General features: G+C 41.1%; 1 protein-coding gene across 3 annotated transcripts in view; it reads left to right on the top strand.

Annotated features, from left to right (window-relative positions):
- The window catches only part of sesn1 (sestrin 1), an 83,688-nt gene that overhangs the window by 33,919 nt on the left and 27,416 nt on the right, over positions 1 to 22,353 (top strand). Inside the window, exon 1 of one of the 3 annotated variants that reach the window (XM_073055885.1) lies at positions 20,383 to 20,667. The exons of the other annotated variants lie outside the window; for them this stretch is intronic. Coding sequence (XP_072911986.1) covers positions 20,398 to 20,667 — 270 coding nt within the window. The 5' untranslated portion in view covers positions 20,383 to 20,397. Of the gene's footprint in view, positions 1 to 20,382; positions 20,668 to 22,353 lie in introns of those variants that run through there. 3 annotated transcript variants of the gene reach the window in all.

Here is a 22,353-nt window from a genome sequence, read left to right as displayed (position 1 = left end):
GCAGGCAAATAATAGGACAGAGAAGGCAGTTACATCTAGTAAAATGAAAAGGGACAGGATAAATTATATTAAGCATGATGGTTGAATGGGATTAAAGAAGTAATTGGTATATTTTGTGCACTAGTAGGTGAAGGGTGGTTTTCAAAAATGAGTCCATTGTCTGATTAACAGTTAATTTTTTGGATAAAGTGATGAAAGCTGATGAGGGTAGCACATTTGTTAAAGTCTACACAAACTTTATAAAGGTTTTGATAAGGTCCACAAGGCCAAGTCCCCAAATAGAAGCATCATTTCCTTCACCTGTTTATTTTCACCTCTGTGGCAATTGTCCTAAAATTACCATTAGCCTGATGATCTTTGGATCGAATGTCAGTGTGGTGTACAGGAAGTTACATTTTTGACACTTGCTGTTTACTTTCAACAATAGATGGATTTTGATTCAGGATTTGTTGATGTTAAGTGACTATGATAATCAAATCCTCAACACTGCTGGGATGAGCATTACCCTGCCTTCCTTACAGTTTTTAACACTTTTGTAGTAAATGGAGACATGCAAGTTGCCCTACAAGTTACACACTACCAATATAAGAAAAGCAAATATTGTCATGTTTTTATTACTACTAAGTCAAAACTTGGAAATCCCCACCTAAAGCTACTTGAAGGCAAATCCTTTGCTTAGTCATGCCCCACCCTGTAAAAGTCACCAAACTTAAGAAAATATTTAAGATGTTAGCCTCCAGCGCCCCAGGGCATGCCCTTTTCTTGCTGTTGCCATTGGGTAGGAGGTACAGAATCCCGAAACATAGAAAACCTACAGCACAATACAGGCCCTTTGGCCCACAAAGTTGTGCTGAACATGTCCCTACCTTAGAAATTACTATGCTTACCCATAGCCCTCTATTTTTCTAAGCTCCAAAAGACTCTTAAAAGACCATATTGTATCCACCTGCACCACCGTTGCCGGCAGCCCATTCCACACACTCACCATTCTCTGAGTAAAAAAACTTACCCCTGACATCTCCTCTGTACCTACTCCTCAGCACCTTAAACCTGTGTCCTCTTGTGGCAACCATTTCAGCCCTGGGAAAAAGCCTCTGACTATCCACATGATCAATGTCTCTCATCATCTTATACGCCTCTATCAGGTCATCTCTCAACCTCCGGCGCTCCAAGGAGAAAAGGCCAAGTTCACTCAACCTGTCTTCAGAAGGCATGCTTCCCAATCCAGGCAACATCCTTGTAAATCTCCCCTGCACCTTTTCTATGATTTCCACATCCTTCCTGCAGTGAGCCGACCAGATCTGAGCACAGTACTCCAAGTGGAGTCTGACCAGGGTCCTGTAATGTTACAGGGATCGTGGGATTGAGGCTCTTAAACTCAATCCCACGATTGATGAAGGCCAATACACCGTACACCTTCTTATCCACAGAGTCAACCTGCGCAGCAGTTTTGAGTGTTCTATGGACTCGGACCCCAAGATCCCTCTGATCCTCCACACTGCCAAGAGTCTTACCATTAATACTATAATCTGCCATCATATTTGACCTACCAAAATGAACCACTTCACACTTATCTGGGTTGAACTCCATCTGCCACTTCTCAGCCCAGTTTTGCATCCTATCAATAGTCCTGCTGTAACCTTTGACAGCCCTCCACACTATCCACCACACCTTCAACCTTTGTGTCATCAGCAAACTTACTAACTCATCCCTCCACTTCCTCATCCAGGTCATTTATAAAAATCACAAAGAGAAGGGGTCCCAGAACAGATCCCTGAGGCACCCCACTGGTGACCGACCTCCATGCAGAATATGACCCGTCTACAACCACACTTTGCCTTCTGTGGGCAAGCCAGTTCTGGATCCACAAAGCAATGTCCCCTTGGATCCCATGCCTCCTTACTTTCTCAATAAGCCTTGCATGGGGTACCTTATCAAAGGCACACTCAGTGATTCAGGAACAGCTTCTTCCTTCTGCCATCCGATTCCTAAATGGACATTGAACCCTTGGACACTACCTCACTTTTTTTAATATATAGTATTTCTGTTTTTGCACATTTTTATTCTATTCAATATATGAATACTGTAATTGATTTAGTTATTATTTTGTTTTTCTTCTATATTATGTATTGTACTGCTGCTGCTAAGTTAACAAATTTCACGTCACATGCCAGTGATAATAAATCTGATTCTGATTCTAAATCAGCAAACCTTTAAGAGTAAGAGGTTAGCATGTAGCACACTGGTATAGGAGCTTGGAGGCAGAAATGTTGTAAATGATTTCAACCTTTTTCATATATGAAAATTAAGTACAAAAAGGAGAATCCTGCAGATGTTGGAAATTTGAAATATACCAGACGATACTCTAATTGTCTGTCTAAAACTAGAGGACGTAGGTTTAAGGTATAAGCAGAAAGATTTAAAAGGGAGCCAAGGGGCAAATTTTTCTGCCTTGGTTCAGGAAAGTGATTTCTAAATCTGCCATAACTTGGTTCTAAGAGTCCATTTATCAATAGTTTATTGAACAACCTGACTTGCAATTTCTTTAATCTTTGACCCAATTATAATAAGCATTGACTAATGGAAAGGAGTGTGTATTCTATTGGTTGTTGACTCATCATTTTATTCATTTGCTAGGTGATGGATGTTTGATGAAAGAGCCTGCCCATTTGTTCCTAGCTCACACAGTGATCACACCTTAATCCAGATCTTCGCGAAGTTGTTATTGTTGTGTTTATGATTTGTTAACCCTTTGCAATGGTGTCTGTGTTTTCCTGACCAACAGACTGCAATCAATAAGGATAGACAGCAACAGCTCCGCTACGATCATTCTCAACACTGGCATCCCTCAGCCCCCTATCCTTGTATATTCACGACTATGTGGCTAGATTCTTCTCTCATGCCATCTCCAAGCTTGTAGACGACACCTCTGTGCTCTGTAGTGGACCTTGACTTAGTAATGAGTTTGAGTACAGGAAGGCCATGGGGAGCCATGGTGACATGGTGTCTTGACAGCATTTCCCTCAGTTTCAGCAAAATAAAAGAGACTTCAGGAAGGAGGTGGGATCCTATTTACTTTAAAGGTAGTGAAGTCGAGGGAATTGAGAGTTTCAAGTTCTTAGGACTGAACATCATCAAAGGCTCTCGTGGTACAACAACATTGACACCATAACCAAGAAGGTTCACCAACACCTCTACCTCCTGAGGAAGCTAAAGAAATTTGGCATGCTCTCTTTGACGCTCACCAATTTTTCTCTATGCACCATAGAAAGGACCTATCTGGATGGATCAGAGCTTGGTATAGCAACTGCTGTTAGTATAGCAACTCAAGCAAAAGTACTATATTTAAAGGATTTTTTTTAAAAAATGGTCTTCCTTTGAATATCAGGCACACAAGCCATTTGTAAGAACATAAGAAAAAGGTGCTCAAGTAGGTTATTTGGCCCCTTGTTCCAGCATTGCTCTTCATTGTTCATCTGTGTTCTAACACTAACTCTGGATTCCCTTAATATCAAAAACATCTAAAATTCTTGTAAATCGTGGATTTAAGAAACAAAGATTTACACCTTGTTGGGAAGAAGTTTTCATTCTTTTGCTTCCTAATTTGCCAACTCACTGTACAAGCAATCGTATTTAAAGTTTTGGTTTACTTTTGTATTCAATTTACCACTCAACAAGTATGGACTGCCAGCAAGAAGATGCAAAAGGAAGTGTGCAACAGCCATCAGTGTAGAAACTGTTGCAAAATTGTGCTGCTGTGTGAAATATGCATATTGCCATTTGCAACTAATTTCCTGCTGTTTAGTGTTATTTAAATCACTTGAGAGGCAGTTATCCTACACTGCAAAAGAATAGGTGCTATAATTTCTGAGCAAAATTGTAAGACTTTTGAATTGCACTGTGGTTTAATCTGTCAGAAGTTTTCTTAATATAACCAAATCCATCACAAAAAGAAAATCTGCAGATGCTGGAAATCCAAGTAACATACAAAATGCTGGAGGAACTCAGCAGGCCAGGCAGCTTCTAGAAAATGCGTATGATCGACATTTCGGGCCAAAACCCTTTGGCAGGATATTAATAAATATTGGTTATTTGATTTCCATGTTAAATTCTGTAACTACAAGGACACTGGAAAGTACTGGAACATAGAATAGAACAGACAGGAACAGACCCCTCTAGCCCAGGGCATCTGTCCTGACAATGATTCAAATTAAACTAAACTTTCCTATCTATCCATTGTTTCTCCATTCCCTGTATGGTTCATGTGCCTGTCTAAATGGCTCAAACTCCATTATCGTATATATTTCTTCTTCCACCACCACCCCAGTAGAGCACTCCAAGCACCTACTACTCTGTTTGGAAAAAAAAAATCTTACTTTGAAATCTCTTTTAAAATTTATCCCTCTGTCCTTAATGGTATGATCTCTGGTATTTACCATTTTTACCCTGAAAAAACGACTTTGACTACCTACCCTATCTTTGCCTCTCATAGCTATATATAGTTTCACCTCAGCATCTGACATTCCAGAGAAAATGGTTCACTTTTACCCAGCCTCTCCTTGTAGCTAGGCAGCAATTTGGTGAACCTCTTCTGCAACCTCTGCAAAGCCTTCAGTCCCTTTGTAAAGGGGTGACCAGACCTGCCACAACATTCCAAAAAGTTGTATGCAGCTGCAGCATGACTTTCTGACCGATGAAAGCAAGTATGCCATATGCCTTCACCACCCTATCTACTTGTGTTACCAATTTCAAGGAGGTATGGACTTGGACCACAGGGTCCCTCTGTATGGAAATACTCCGAAGAATCTTGCTATTTACTGTATATTCGGTATATTTGACTTCACAAAGTGCAGCACCTTACACTTGCCTAGAAAAAAACTCAATATGCCATTTCTCCACCCTTATCTGCAACTGATCTACATTCTGCCGTATGATTTGACAACTTTTCTGTACTATCCACAACTTCTCTAATTTTCGTGTCGTCCACAAAGTTCCTCATCAACCAATCTACATTTTCATCCAAGTCATTAATATATGACCATGAACAACAGAGATTCTAGCACTGATCCCTGTAGTACTCCCTGGTCACAGATTCCATCCGGTAAGAATACTCCCTTCTGTCTTCCACAGCCAAGTAATTTGAATCCAATGTACAAGTTACCATGAATTCCATGATTCTTAATCATCTGAATCCTCTTGCCATGAGGGATCTTGTCAAATACTTTACTAAAGTCAATGTTGACAACATCCACAGTTTTATCCTCATCATTATCTTCACCTCAAATAAAAAAAACCAATTAAATTTGAAGGACATGACTGGCCCTGCCCAAAGCCATGCTGACTATCCCTATTAAGCCTACACTGTAAGTAAATCCTATCCCTAAAAACCCTCTCCAGTAATTTCCCTACCAGTGGATCTCACTAGTTTATAATATCCCGATTTGTTTCTATTCCGCATAAACAAAAGAACAACATTGGCTACGCTTCAGTCCTCTAAGCCTTTGCCTGTAGCTACAGATGATACAAAGATTTTTGTCAAGGCCTAGCAATCTCCCTTCAAAGTTCAAAGTAGATTTAGCCTGGCCTCAGTGGTTGGGAAGATGTTGGAGTCTATTATTAAGGATGTGGTTTCAGGGTATTTGGAGGCATGTGATAAAATAAGCCATAGTCAGCATGGTTTCCTCAAGGGAAAATCTTGCCTGACAAATTTGTTGGAATTCTTTGAAGGAATAACAAGCAGGATAGACAAAGAAGAATCAGTTGATGTTGTGTACATGGATTTTCAGAAGGCCTTGGACAAGGTGCCACACATGAGGCTGCTTAACAAGTTAAGAGTCCATGGTATTACAGGAAAGCTACTAGCATGGACAAAGCAGTAGCTGATTGGCAGGAGGCAAAGAGTAGGAATAAAGGGAGCCTTTTCTGGTTGGCTGCAGGTGACTAGTGGTGTTCAACAGGATTCTGTGTTGGGACAGTTTCTTTTTAAGTTGTATATCAAACAATATATTTATGGAAGGAGATTTCCAGGTATGTTATAATTATGCATTTTGAACTAATAGTAGGTAATAGCCAATCTGGTGAATATATATTAACTTTTCTACTAGTTCTAGTCATGTCCTAATTAAGGAAGAGGATAACAAAGTTGTTACTAAACAACCATCAATGTCTTGTGTTATCTTGACTTTTGTCCTTGACTTTGTAGGAAGTATACTGTAATTTTAAAGTAGATTGAAGAGCAAGTAGATGAGAGACAGCAAGACAGTTATAGAAACATAAATAGTAATTAGCCAAATCAAAGGTGGTGATGATTTGGCATATTGGAGGGCGAATGAAAATCTAGTTGAATGGTACAACAACAACAACCTCTCAACATCAGCAAAACCAAAGAGTTTATTTATTGACTACAGGAGTAGAAACTGGAGGTCCATGAGCCAGTTCTTATTATGGAAATAGAGGTGGAGGAGGTCAGTAGCTTTAAATTCCTTGGCAATAAAATATCAAAGGATCTGAACTGAGACAAACATGTAAGTGTCATCACAAAGAAGGCACAGGATGTGGAGTTATTACTAATGATCTTTCAAGAATCACTAGATTCTGGAATGGTTCTGGAGGACTGGAATATTGTAAATGTTACTCCACTCTTTAAAACTTCTCTACCTTAGTAATAGCAATTACACTCACTTATCATTATGCCGGGGTCCGGGTCCTAGAGCAAGGCACTACTTGGTTCTTGGACAAGGTGTCACACATAGGGCTAATAAACAAGATAAAGAGCCCATGGTATTACAGGAAGAATACTAGCATGGATAAAGCATTGCCTGACTAGCAGAAGGCAGAGTGGGAATGAAGGAGCCTTTTCTGGTTGGCTGCCAGTGATCAGTGGTTTTCTCAGGGATCAGTGCTGGGACCACTTTTTTTCATATTAAATGGCCAGGTCTGCGGATAATATAAAGATAGATGGAGGGGCAGATAGTGTTGAGGAAGCAGGGCGCCTGCAGAAGGACTTGGATTGAGAGAACAGGCAAAGAAGTGGCAGATGGAATACAGTGTAGGGAAGTGTATGGTCATGCACTTGGTAGAAGGAATAAAGGCAAAGACTATTTTCTAAATGGGGAGCAAATTCAGAAATCAAAGGTGCAAAGGGACTTGGGAGTCCTCATGCAAGATTTGCTAAAGGTTGAGGCAGTAAGGAAGGCAAGTGCAATGGTAGCATTCATTTTGAAAGTAACAGTATAAAAACAAGGACTTATTGCTGATGCTTTTTAAGGCATTGGTCAAACTCCACGGAGTATTGTGAGCAGTTTTGGGCCCCTTATCAAAGAAAGGATGTACTGGAGAGGGTCGAGAGAAGGTTCACAAGAATAATTCTGGGAATTAACATATGAAAAGTGTTTGATGGTTCTGGACCTGTACTCACTGGAGTTTAAAAGAATGAGGGGGACCTCACTGAAACCTATTGAAAGTTGAAGGCTCCGATAGAGTGGATGTGGTGAGGATGTTTCTTACGGTGAGGGATTCTATGATGTGAGGCACTGCCTCAGTAAAAGGACTTCCCTTTAGAACGGAGATGAGAAGGAATTTCTTTAGCCAGAGGATGCTGAATTTGTAGAATCATTGCTACAGGTTGCTGTGGAGACCCCGTCATTGGTTATATTTAAAATGGGATTTGATAATTCTTGATTAGTAAGGACATCAAATGTTGCAGAGAGGAGACCGGAGAATGGCTAATAAAGCAGCCATGATCGAATGATGGAGAAAACCCGATGGGCTGAATGGCCTATTTCTGCTCCTATGTCTTATGGTCATATCACAACTTTGTAATTGGTTAAGTAGACAGAAATTGTGCAGGGAACCAAGACATTCCCATTCTGCCTGTGGGTAGTAAGACAACTCAACCAGCTTTGTGATGATGCGTGTCACCTGCTAGAAACGCGATAGCTCGCATTTCACAACATTTTACACTCCCAGGTTTGTATTCACACTCTGTAATTGTTTACTCTATCATCCTTATTCCCTTTGTCTCATCTATCCATCCCACATCCCCTACCCCCACCTTTAGTACAACTGAAAACTGTTACTTTACCCCAGTTCTGACAAAAGGGTCTTTGACCTGAAATGTTTGACTTGGAAACAAGCTGTCTGCTCTGTAGAATGTTCCCAGCATTTTCTGTTTTTGTTTTTATTTCAAATAAGACAGTCTTTTTCACTTCCGCAACAAGAGCCCTGTTTCAACTTGCTGCTGCTGGAACCCTCAGTCATTCTTGACTGAACTTTGGCTGTGTTAAGGAGGCCACAAAATGCAAAATATTTTTACTTACCAAGCATAGAAATTCACTTGATGTAGAAATAAAAGAGTAAGGTTACTTAAATTAGAACACTATTATGGTTCTTGAGTTCGCTACTGTTAGAGACTAGTAATTTTAAATAAGAGCTGAGATGGTCAAAAAAGAAAGTGCAAAAAAAAGGTTTACTGGAAGCCAAGCAGGGAGACTTTATTTAGGGAGAAGCCTAGCTTCCATCATGATGCATTTTCCATGATAAGCTGATGGACAGCAAAATTAATGGGAACTTGTTGTGGAAGATGTGAAGTGGGCTCACATTAGCTGATCAACTGGCAATGTTAATGGATGAGGAGAGTTGCAAACTTGGACCCTAGTAACTGCCCTAGGTGGACAGCCGAAACTAAGATGAGGCAAGTGAATTGATGCTCATAAGATGGAAATGAGAGCATCATGATCCTTTGGAGTCACCAAATGAAGGTATCGAGCAGGGGGTCCTAACTTGGGGCTCACCAACACCTAAGTTAATGGAAAAGGTCCACAAGTATAAGGAAAGTTGGGAACCCCAGGTATAGAGGGAAGTGGTAGACTTTTAGGAGGGACTTGAAACTAGGATTCCAAACCAAAAAAATAAAAAGATAATGAAATACTTGTTTAAGGTGGGCAGAAGGAAAATGAAAGGAGATATCATGATAGGACAAAGGAGACTACATGAAGTTTTAATTAAAAGATAAAAGTAAACATTAGAAATAACAATGATAGCACCTCTGGTCTGGAGTGGATGTCAGAAATAAAACAACGTCAATAAGATCAGAGAGTTAAATTGTTGGTGTGTGGTGAATTTGAATTCGCAGGTCATTGCTACTGGTGTTGGGGAAGGATGGGACTGTTTTGATCAGGTGGCTTGCACTTGAACCAAATTGGGACCAGGGTCCTGGCAGATCACAAAACTATTACTGTGGTTGGGGGTTTACACTAAATAGTAGAGGGGTGGGTTCAACAGTCTGGTAAAATATTGATGAAGTAAATGGGGAGGAGAGGTTGCTGAAGTCTCCAGAATAAAATAAAGTTTAAAAAGGGATAAGAATTTAACTTCAGGCAACATGGAAATATTTGAGAAGAGGGATGGTAAATGTCGAGTTGAAGATGGTTTATTTGATTGTGCACAGTGAATGAAACAAGGTAGATAAGCTTATAGCACAGTTAGAAATTGATAGGTATGACATAGTGGGCCTCAGAGTCATGGCTGAAAGAAGATCACAGCTGGAACTTAAACAATTCAACTCCTTTGCCCACCTACCCGTCTTATCAAAAAGACAGGCAGAAGGGATGGGATCGCTGTATTGGTAAGTGACATCAGATCAGAAGATGTAAAATCCTTATGAGTAGAGTTAAGAAACTGTAAGGGTAAAAATGCCCTTATGGAAGTAATACACCGGCCTCCAAATAATAGTCTTGATGTGGGGGTACGATTTACAAAAGGGGATAGAAAAGACGTAAGAAAACCAGTGTTAAAGTGGTCAATAGGGACTTCAATATGCACACAGACTGGGAAAAGCAGATTGGCACCAGATCCCAAGAGAAGGAATTTGTAGAATGGCTACAAAAAACCTATCATCCACCATCCAGGCTATGCCCTCTTCTCACTGTTATCATTAGGTGGGGGGTATTGGGTCACACACCACCAGATTCAGGGTCCTGACTGGCATGGATGACTTCACTCAGCTCTACTCTGAATTGATTCTACGATCTATAGACTCACTTCAACTCACGATCTCAGTATTATTTTTATAATGCGCAGTTTGTCTTTTGCACATTGGTTGTTTGTCACTCTTTGTTCATATATAATTTTTATAAAAATGTTTTTTTTTTCTGTAAATGCCTGCCTCAAAATGAATCTCAAGGTAACATATGCATATTTTGATAATATATTTATTTTGAAGATGGTTTTTTCAGAATCAAAATCAGGTTTATTATCACAGACATACGTTGTGAAAGTTGTATTTTGTGACAGAGGTACAGTGCAATACATAACATAAATTGCAATAAGAAATATAAAAAGTAAGTACTGTGGTGTTAAAAGAGAGCAAATTGGTGAGGTAGTGTCCATGGGTTCATAAATCTGATGGCGGAGGGGAAGAAGCTATTCCTAAAACTTTTAGTGTGTGTTTTTAGGGCCCTGTATGTCTTTCCTGATAGCGGTAATAAAAAGAGAGCATGTCCTGGGTGGCAAAGGTCCTTAATGATGGATGCTACCATCTTGAAGATGTTCTCTATTCTATAAAGGCTAGTACTCATGATAAAGCTGACTGAGTTTACAACCCTCTGCAGCTTTTTCTGACATTGGCCCCTCCATGCCAGACCATATGCAACCAGCTTGAATGTTCTCCATAGTACATCTGTAGAAATGGTATGTCTATGGTGACATACCAAATTTCATTTAACTCCTAATGAAATATAGCTGCTGGCATGCTTTCATTAAGATTGTGTCAATATGTTGGGCCCAGTATAAATCCTCAGAGATATTGACACTGAGGAACTTGAAACTGCTCACCCGTTCCACTGTAGACCCCTCAATGAAGACTGGTGTGTGTTCCCTCAACTTCTCCTTCCTGAACTCCACAATCAGTTCTTTGCTCTTACCATTTATTGTGTTGTGCATTGAACCCTGTATGTTTAGGGAGCTTAAGGTAAAGGAGACCCTAGGAGGCAGTGATCATAATATAATAGAATTCATTCTGCCGTTTGAAAGGGAGAAGCCAAAATCCAGTGCATCACTATTATGGTTGAGTAAAGGTAACTACAGAGGAGCTGGTTAAAGTTGATTGAAAGAGGACCCTAGCAGGGATGAAGGTATTGCAGCAATGACAGGAGTTTCGGGGACTAATTCAGAAGACACAGGATCAATTTATCCCAAAGAAGAGAAACCACCCTAAAAGGGAGGATGAAGCAACCGTAGCAGACCATGGAAATCAAAGACAGCATAAAAGTAAAAGTGAGGGCAAAAATTAGTAGCAAGCAGGAGGGTTGGAAAGTTTTTAAAAACATAAGGCAACTAAAAAAGCAATAAGGGGAAGAAAAGATGTAATATGAAGTTAAGATAACCAGCAGTTTAAACAGGGATACCAAAAACATTTTCAGACATGTAAAAAAAAATGTAAAAGAAAGGCAAGGGTGGAAATCAGACACTGGATAATGACGCTGGGGATGTAGTAATGAGGACTAAAGAAATTGCAAACAAACTGATTAAGTACTTAGTGTCAGTCTTCACTGTGGAAGACACCAGCAACATGCCAGAAATTTGTGTGTCGGGGCAGAAGTGAGTGTAGTCACTATTACTAAGGAAACGGTGCTTGGTAAGCTGAAATGGTCCAAAGTTAGATGAGTCACCTGCATCAGATGGACTACACCCAATGTTCCCTCTAAGGTGTGTGCGCACACATCTTTTGCTATTAGCACTGAAAGGAATTTAAACTGTGCACAACAGGTTGTCACCCTCTACCTCATTGGCATGTTGAGTATATTTCACATTTGTACACAATCACATTTCCTTTCCCGGTTTCTGATGCAGGCAGTGTTGACAACATGGAGTTTGTGATGATTTGTCTGCAGATTTTAGAACTGGCTTACTTATTCTGTTTTTATTGAAGAAATTATTGACTCACAATGTCAAATTCCAAAGAAGCAAAGGATGTGAAGTGCAAAAGAACTGCTGGTTCATTTAAAGCAAAATGGCTCAATAAAACAGTAGAAGTTGCTTCACCGAAAGCTCATGAGGTCAGGAATGTGCAACTATGAGAAATATTCATGTACAATACAGAAACTGGTATTACCTGCATGTATTGTGATGCAAGAGTTGCTGGAGAATATGTAAATGGGAAGAAATGGAGTGATGTTTAGACACTTGACTTTTTAAAGTGTCATTTAGCAAACAAATCACATGGACAGCATGCAAAAGCTCTGGCAAGAAAATCCTTCATTACTTGCTACAGGCCTGCTACCTATGTTTTGTGAGAGTGCAGATGAATGAGAGCGAAAGCAATCAAACCCAGAGGAGATCAAAATTTTTATTGACAGTTATTTTATTTATTTAACAAAAAACTGAACATGGTAGTTTATTAACCTTAGAATAACATCAGGTTTACTTCCACTTAAAAATTCAGTGCACACATGTTGTCACTGGGCAAAAAATTGCATAGCACAAGATTTTGTACACCCTGGTCATTACAAATTAGATGGAACATTGACTGCACCCTGTGTTTCTGAAAGAGGTAGCTGAAGTGATTGTTGAGGCATTAGTAGTTATTATTCAAGAATTAGGAATTGGTTCCAGAGGACTGGAAATGCCACTTCACTATTGAAGAAGGGAGTGAGGCAAAAGGCACAAAATTATAGGCTGATTACCCTGACCAGTGATTGGTAGGATGCTTGAGACCATTATTAAGGATGAGGTTTTAAGGTGCTTGGAAGCATATGATAGAATAGGCTGAAGTCAAACTATAAGACTTTGGAGCAGAATTAGACCATTCAGCTAATCAAGACTGCTCCACCATTCAAACATGGCTGATTTATTTTCCATCTTAATGTCATTCTCTTGCAATCTTCCTGTAACCTTTCACATTCTTGCTAATCAAGAATTTATCAACCTCTGCTTTATACTTACCCAAAGATTTGGCCTCCACAGCTATCTTTGGCAATGAATTCCACAGATTCACTACCTTCTGACTAAAGAAATTCCTCCTCTACTTTTTTCTAAAGAGACGTCCTTGTATTCTGAGGCCATGCTCTCTGGTCATAGACATCCTCACCACATCCACTGTACTAGGCCTGTCGATATTCGATAGGCTTTGATGAGATTCCCCCTCTCCCCCAACATGCTGTTAAACTCCAGCAAGCACAGACCCAAAGCCATCAAATGCTCCTCATACACAAATCATTTCATTCTTGGACCCTCTCCAATGCTTCACCAATGCCTTATAAAGCTTCAGCATTACATCTTTGTCTTTATATTCTAGTCTTGAAATGAGTGCTAAATTACATTTGCCTCCCTTTCTACTGACTCAACCTGCAAATTATTCCTCGGGGAATTCTGCACTAGGCTCAAGTCATTTTGCATCTCCAATTTCTGAATTCTCTCCTTAATTAGAAAATAGTCTGCAGCTTTGTTATCAAAGTACATATACCATATACAACCTTGAGATTTATCATCTTGCAGACACCCATGAAACAAAGAAACAATAGAACTCACAAAAAACACGCAGGCAATAAGACCGCTGCATAAAAAAATTTGCAAAAGAGGACAAATCAAATCGTGCAAATAATGCAAAAAAGTAAATAAGAGCACATGGAACAAGAACTGCAGAGTCCCCAAAAGTGAATGTGCTGTGCTAAGGTGAGTGAAGCCAGTCCAGGAGCCCAGTGGCTACAGGGCAAAAGCTGTGCCCGGCCCTGGTAGCATGGGTCCCAAGGCTCCTGCTCCTGCACCTCCCACCCAATGGAGACTGGTCAAGTACAGCTAATCGGCTCTGAGCACCTATTCATTTTCTGCTCTTGTCCACGAATATCTTAATCTTGATCAATGCTTTAATCAGTGCAAAGTAAAGGAGCCGACCATGGGTTCAGCTTTCACTATGACAGCCTGGCCATACCTGCACTCTTGAGAGTCCAGTTCACTGAATCTCCCAGGAGACTGCAAAAGCACCAGATCATTTAGTCAGTTCAAAAGTACATCCACAAAAGGGAAATTATAGTCTGCAGGTCTAGTAATACACACAAAATGCTGGAGGATCTCAGCAAGTTGTGGTTTCTAAATGACAATAAACTGAAATTCAATTGCAAGTCGGGCAGCATCTATGGAAAAGAGTGAACAGTCTATGTTTCAGGCTGATACCCTTCATCAAGACTGGGAAAGATGGTGGGTGATAGGTGAAATCGGGGGAGAGGGAGGGATGCAGTAAAGAGCTGGGAAGTCAATTGGTGAAAGAGATAAAGGGCTGGAGAAGGGGGAATCTGATAGAGGGTAGAAGACCATGGAAGAAAGTGAAGAGGGAGGAGCACCAAAGGGAGGTGATGGACAAAGGAGATGGGTTGAGAGTGGGAAAAGGGAATGTTGAAGGAGAAGGAGGTGGGGACAGTTACTGGAAGTTGGAGATTTCGATGTTTGTATCATCAAGTTGGAGGCTACCCAGATGGAATACAAGGTGTTGCTCCTCCAACCTGACTGCGGCCTCATCACGACAGTAGAGGATGCCGTAGACTGACATTTTGGAATGGAAATGGGAAGCAGAATTGCAGAGGGTGGCCACTAGGAGATCCCACAGACGGAGCGTAGGTGCTCAGCAAAACGTTCTCCCAATCTATGTCACAACTCATCGATATACAGGTGGCCACACTGGGAGCATCGAATACAGTAGATGACCCCAGCCAACTCACCTGAAAGTACTGTTTGGAGCCCTGAATGGTAGTGAGGGAGGTGCTATAGGGCAGGAATAGTATTTGTTCACCTTGCAAAGATAACTGCCAGGAGGGACGAAAGGATAAGGGAGTCGTGTAGGGAGCAATCACTTCGGAAACTGGGGGAGAGGGACAGATGTGCTTGCTGGTGGAATCCCTTTGGAGTTGGCAGGAGTTACAGAGAATTATATGCTGGACACAGAGGCTGATGGGGTGGTTGGTGAGGACAAGAGGAACCCTATTTTCTTGTCCTCGCGTACAAGAGGATACATCTCGTTAGTTCTGGAATGAAAAGCCTCATCCTGAGAGCAGATGTGGCAGAGACGTAAGAATTGAGAGAAGGGGATGATGTTTTTACAAGAAACAGTGGGAAGAGGTATAATCCAGGTACAGTAGCTGTGAGAATCAGTGAGTTTATAAAAGAAATGTGGAATAACTGTCTCCAGAGATGGAGACATGGAGATTGAGAAAGGGGAGGGAGGTGTCGGAAATGTATCAGGTAAATTTGAGGGCGGGTGGAAGTTGGAGGCAAGGTTGATGAAATTAACAAGCTTGATATGAGAGCGAGAAGCAGCATCAATGTAGTTGTCCATGTAGCATGGGAGAAGTTGAGGAGTGATACCAGTGTAGGCTTGGAACATAGACTGTTCCACATAACTGACAAACAGAGAGGCATAACTGGGACCCATGCGAGTGCCTATGGCTACACCTTTCGTTTGAAGGAAGTGGGAGGAGCCAAAGGAGAAATTGAGAGTGAGGACCAGTTCCACCAGACGGAGGAGAGTGATGGAGAGCGGAATTGGTTGGGTCTGGGTCTAGAGAGCTTTGAGGTCTTCCTGATGAGAAATGAAGGTGTATAGGGACTGGACATCCATAGTGTAAATGAAACTACCAGGGCCAGGGAACTTGAAGACATGGAAAAGATCCAGAGCTTATGAAGTATCACGGATGTAGGTAGGAAGGGACTGAACGGGGGGTGGGGGGGGGCAGATTAAAGAGTCAAGCTATGCAGATATAAGTTTGGTGGAGCAGGAACAAGTAGAAACAATGGGTTTACCTGGACAGGCAGGTTTATCTAATAATTTTGTAAGTTGTCTGCGAAATGTTGCCGTTGGTTGCCAGTGCCATCTTTCCATCAAAGGGGATCTTTTCTGGATGGCTTCCAGTAACTGGTGTTAGTATTGGGTCCACTACTTTTCACAATATAAATTGATGATTTGTATGATGGAATTGATGGCTCTATGGCCAAATTTGTGGATTATACAAAGATAGGTGGTGCGACAGGTAGTGTTGAGGAACAGGGAGTCTGCAGAAGGATTTGGACAGGTTGAGTAAATGGGCAAAGAAGTGACAGAAGAAATACAGTATAGGGAAATATATGGTCATGTATTTTGGTAGAAGGAATAAAGATGAAGACATTTTTAAAAAGGGGAACAAATTCAGAAATTGTAGGTGCAAAGGGACTTGAGAGTCCTAGTACAGAATTCCTTTAAGGTTAACTTGCAGGTTGAGTTGTAAGGAAGGCAGTGCAATGTTAGCATTCATTTTGAGAAGACTAGAAAGAATACAGTAGTGTAGCAGTTAACGTATGATGCCAAAGATTGGGTTCCAGTTCCTGCTGCTGTCTGTAAGAAGTTTATACATTCTCCCTCTGACCCTGTGGGCTTCCTCTGAGTCCTCTAGTTTCTCCCACATTCAAAAGGTGAACAGGTTAGTAAGTTAAGGGCAAGCTATGTAGTTCCTGCAGCAAGGCAACAGCTATGGGCTGTACCTAACACATCCTTAGACTGTTACTGATGCAAACAATGTATTTCACTGTAGGTTTCAGTATTTCAATGCATAGGTGACAAATAAAGCTAATCTTTTAAAGCAAGGATATAACGCTGAGATTTATAAAGTGTTGATCAGACAACTTTTGGAGTATTGTGATCAGCTTAAGGTCCCAAATCTAAGGAAGTATATGCTGGCATTGGAGAGCCTCTAGAAGAGGTTTACAAGACTGATCTAGGGAATGAGAAGGTTAACATATGAGGTGCATTTGAGAGTATATCTTGGATGGTGGGGGTCTCTGATGATGGATGCTGCTTTTTTTTTATGACAGTGTTTCATGTAGATGTGCTCAATGTTTTGGGAAGATTTTACCCACAATGGACTGAGCTGTATTCACTACTTTTTGTAGGATTTTTCTGTTCAAAGGCCCTTTAAAACAGAGAAAGAATTTATTTGCCAATGGGTGGTGAATCTGTGAAGTCTATTGCCACAGACAGCTGTGGAGGCCAATTCACTTAAAGTGAAGTTTTAAAATTTCTCGATTAGTAATGTGTTAAAGGTTACTAGGAGAAGGCAGAAGAATGAGGTTGAGAAGAAATAATTTGCCATGATCAAATGGCGGAGCAGACTTGATGGGCTGAATGGTACAATTCTGTTCCAGTGACTGCATAGAAGCTATTATCTTGATTTCCAGAGATATCCCATAATATTTAATCCCAATAAGAAAAATATTTCAATGCTCATTTAAAGTTTGAATTAAATTGAGTGTTAAAGCAGAACTCCAGAAACTAGATACTGAATTATTCAGTAGAGTTGAGTGGTGTTGCTTTTGTAAGAATACCAAAAATTGGGAAATAGTATTTGAGCAGAGTTGGTGTTGCTGAAAAGATCACAGTGAAATTGTCAGGGAAGAATGGTAATGGGTCTTGCATAAGTAGCTTGAATGTATATGACTCTTTGGATTTGGAAGCCCAGAGAAAAGCTAGACCATTTCTCCCATCTGTTTGCTAACTTTCAGCAAAAGCAGACGTCATTCCGCTTCAGCAGCACAACCCTTGGTCAGTTGGGAAAAAAAGAATGTTTGAAGATCAAGTTCTCATAAAACTCGGGGCGACAGTGATTCATGCCCTTGTATATACTTCTGAGTCCTGGACCACAGTAGGCATCTCAAGATATTGGAAATATAAAACCAAACCTGCCTTTGCAAAATCCTAAATCCATTAGAAAGAAAGCAAACTGACATCAGCATCCTCTCCCGGGCTACGTCCCTAACAATGAAGCCCAAATCATATTAACTTGACACCATTGGGCAGGCTAGAGGGATGATTTACCAAAGGAAAGCTGCAGCTACCAGGTCTCTGGCACTGAGTCTGGCTCTGTGGCTTAGAACGGAAGGTGAGGTGGGGGAAGAAGAGGAGAGTGGTGGTGATAAAGAATTCAAATTTTAGGGGAACAGACAGGAAATTCTATGGACATGAAAGTGGAATGGTGGGTTAGTAATTTTGCAGATGATTCAAAAGTTAGTGGTGTGTAGTGGTGTGGATAGTGTAGAGGGCTGTCGTAGGTTACAATGTGATATTGATAGGATGCAGAGCTGGGCTGAGAAGTGGCAAATGGAATTCAAGCTGGAAAAATGTGAAGTGATTCACTTCAAAGGCCGAATACAGGATTAATGGCAGGATTCGCAGCAGTGTGGAGGAACAGGGAATCTTGGGGTGTACATCCATAGACCTCTAAAAGTTATCATGAAACTTCATAAGGTGATTAGGAAGGTATATGGTGTGTTGGCCTGCATTAGTCAGGGAATTGAATTCAGAAGCCGCAAGGTAATGTTGGATCTTTATAAAAATATGGTTAAAGCACACTTGGAGTATTGTGTTCAGTTCTAGTTGCCTCATTACAGGAAGGATGTCGCTTTAGAGAGTATGCAGAGAAGATTTAGCAGGTTGCTGTCTGTAACTGAGAGCATTGTCTAATGAGGATCGTTTGAGTGAGCTAGGATTATTCTCTTTGGAGCGAAGGACACAGAATGGTAGGTATGTGGAACATGCTGCCGGGGTGGTAGTAGAGACAGATATATTAGGAATAATTAAAAGACTTGGGCACATGAATGAAAGAAAAATTTAGGGCTATGTGGGAGGCGAGGTTTAGATTGATCTTAGAGTAGGTTAACGTGTTGGCATAACCTTGTGGTTCAAAGGGCATGTTCTGTGCAGTACTGTTCTGTTTGATGTTATTTGCATACCTGTCAACTGATCACCAGAAAACACGCTGTATTCCATAGTTCCCATAGTCATGGGAACATTAACAGAAAAACTGAGGAAAAGATCAATGTCATGTTTAAAGAAAAAAATCAATACCCCACCTACTCCTGAGAATCTCTGGCCCACAAAATCACAAAGTTGAGTAGCATTCGTCACCACCTCACTAACATTCTGCTTCATCAGGCACCACCTAGTCTATTTGCGAAAGAGTATCCACACTGGCCTTGTCAATAACCTCAGATCCTGCAAAACTATGATGGAGGCAAGTTGGTCATGTTTAGTTTTTCTCCTGTGAGCAGTCTGTGAATGCCAAGGACGACCTGCTTTAACTCTGGTGTTGTCCATCCTCTGGCAGCTAAGGCAACTTTTCCACAGATGGGCCATAACCTGGCTCGTGGAGTGGATGGTAGGTAGTTTGTGAGGTAATGTGCACTTTAGGCCGTTCATGCAGGGCTTCTGTTTTCTTCGCGGCGCATGCCTTTAAGGTTCCTGATACCATGCTGAATGTTCTGTTTTTAACGGTTGTGGGTCTGGAGTCGAGTGGAGGGGGGGGGGGGGGGGAGGTGGGGAAGAGATGTTACACTTCAGGAAAGCTTTTTGCTTTTTTTATGTCCACTTGGTAATATCAACCCACCAAACTGTGTGAATTAGAGAGACAAAAACTGCAGATGATTGATATGTAAAATTAAAAAAATAGTGTAAATATTTAACAGATCAGGTCACGTCTGGGAATAGAAACAGAACTAATCTTTCAGGTAGAAGACCCTTATCAGAACTGAAATGGAATAGTGTTTCTGTTTTGCAAGTCTGGTGTTGACTTGGTAAATAACATAGCTGACTAAGGGTATCTGGGCCCTAATATTAGTTTTTGATTTTGGAGAGGACATTATCCTTGGTTTGTTGGTCCTTCTGGTGAATTTATAGGATTTTGTGAAGACAATATAATTTTTACTTCAGAAGCCTCCAGCAGGAGGTCCAGATGTCAGAAACATCACTTCAGTTTAAATAGCTGGATGATTTATTACTAGATTTTAAACCAATGACTCTTCAACAGAGTTGAAAAAGTTAGCAACGTTTCTTGCTAGTGCACGAACGCTAGCTCCAATATTATTTGTTCCTTTGGTTGCAGCATAAAGACGTGTTTTGAATTACTGGCATGGCATCTGACGATTTTTAGCACAGAAATTTTATTTATTTAGAGATACAGCGCGGAACAGGCACCTCCAGTCCTACAGCCGCACCGCTCCGCAACCTACTTAGCTAACCCCAGTCTAATCACTGTTGAAGCAACAGAAAATAAAATCCAAAGGCTTTCATCATACTAGAAACGCTGGGAAAAGGTCTCAGGCTCAGAATGTTAATAGAAAAAATAATTAACTGGTACCCCTTTGTCCATCGAATGGGTTGAGCAGGGAAGAAAAGCTAGACTATTGTCATTGATTGCCGTTGTTTTTTAGGGTGATGGCCGCCTAATATGATAAAGATCGACTATTATTAGAACGAGATGTGGCTTGCCACCTTTTGTTTTCCTAGATTTTGTCAAATGTTAACTTTGTTTTACATCAGTGAGTTGTGACCGGCTGAGCGATCACAGACCTGGTCACGGTTATTGTCGATAAGTTTCGTTCCGAATGACATCATTGATCCGAAATAAGCAAACTGTTCCACTGCGATTGATTGGCCAACAACTTGTTTGTCACGGGGTGAGTTCTGCCAATCGGCGATTGGATCTCCTACGAGCCGCTGACCTATCACAAAAATCAAACGCGCGCTGCTTTGGCTGTAGTTGCAGAGAAGGACGACGAATAAGGTTGTACCTGCACTTCAGTTTCGTTAATTGTGAGATAGGAATGAGGCTTGCAACCATAGCAACCGCAAGAACGAAAGCCAAAAGTCACACGGTAAGAGAATTTCTGGTTTGCAGTAACTGAACAGCCGAGAATCTAAATCGGGGCACCTCAGATTTAGGTTACGGCTCTGTTAATAAAGAGTATTGTCTCATTTCCAATGTCATTCGCGTGCTAGCGTCCGTGTAGTTTGTACTGTTTTTTTGGGTAGTGTTTTTAATTTCAGAAAGCGTCCTCGGGCATTTCGGCAAATAAGTAATTTGTCGGTTCTGATGGGTATGCTGTCCTTATAGGAAAGACAAATGTGATGTGAGGAGTTCCAAAGTGGTGCGGCCACTCTGTCAAAAGGGAAGCGATAAAGAACTGATTAAGTATCACTTGAGCAAAAGGATTACACTTCAAATGACCCGATGAAACCTTGTTGGGTTTCGCTGCAGCGGGAGGCTAACACTACATTCACGGGCTGAAATGAGAGCTTAAGGTTAAAAGAAAATGGAGCTGAAGTGAATCTCTGACATTCCGCTTAATGCTTGCATCTTGCTTTTACATGCTATCCATGTCAGTGATGCTGGCGTTCTTCAAACTTCAAAAGTTCAAAGTAAATGTATTATCAAAGTACATATGTCACCATATACAACCCTGAGATTGTTTTTGCGGGCATATACAGTAAATCCAAGAAACAATAGAATCAATGAGAGACCGCACACAACAGGACAAACAACCAGTGTGCAAAAGACGACAACCCGTGCAAATACAAAAGAATAAATAAATAAGCAATAAAATTGAAAACACGATATGAAGAGTTATTGAAAGCGAGTTTAGTGCTGAGAGCAAGTGAAGTTGAGTGAAGCTGTCACCACTGGTTCAAGAGCCTGATGGTTGAGGGGTAATAACTTAACCTGGTGGTGAGATCCTGAAGCAGCAAGAGAGTATGGCAGGGGCCCTTGATGATGGGTGTTGCTTTCCTGCAACATCACTCGGAGTAGATGTGCTCAGCGGTGGGGAGAGCTTTACCCTGGGATTGGGCCATATCCAGCAGGCTTTTCTGTTCAAGGGTATTGGTGTTGCCACTCAAGGGGTGATGCAACCAGACATTCTAGTCCCCACCACACATCTACAGAAGTTTTGGGGTCCATCTTAGTAAGCTTTGAGTGTGTAGATCTGGAACCTATGGAGGAAAAAAGTCATCGCCAAGCCTAGAGGACGAGTGATGAAAGTATGATCCAAGATTGTTTAAGAAGGTTGAAAGGGTGGGGAGGTGATATACTTGGAGTAATTAGTCTGAACGTTAGAGGCTTGTCTCCCAGTGATGGAGGGAAGGGAAGTGATGAATTGGAAATCACAAAATGCTGAAGATAATGAAAAAACGTAAACCTGAGAGTTTTCTTTCTCTCTGAGCCTTTGGGGGGCCAGTAGTCAGCTTGAATAGGAAATCTGGTGACAGGGTGCCACAGTAGCGCAGCAGTTAGCATAGCGCTGTTACAGCTCAAGATATTTTGAAGTTCAGAGTTCAATTCTGGTGCCATTCTATAAGGAGTCTCTGTACGTCCTCCCCGTGGAATGCACGGCTTACGTCCACGTCCTCTGATTTCCTCCCATAGTCCAAAGGTGTACTGGGTAGGTTAGTTTTTCATTGTAAATTGCCCTGTGATTTGGTTGGGTGAATCTGGTTTGTCGAGATTTCTGGGTGGTGTGGTTTGAAGGGCCTTCCTGCATTGTATCACTAAATAAATTTAAAAA

The sequence above is a fragment of the Hemitrygon akajei genome, chromosome 9, assembly GCF_048418815.1.
Source record: "Hemitrygon akajei chromosome 9, sHemAka1.3, whole genome shotgun sequence".
In the NCBI taxonomy this organism is placed as follows: domain Eukaryota; kingdom Metazoa; phylum Chordata; class Chondrichthyes; order Myliobatiformes; family Dasyatidae; genus Hemitrygon; species Hemitrygon akajei.
This window is presented reverse-complemented; position numbering and strand designations above follow the sequence as displayed.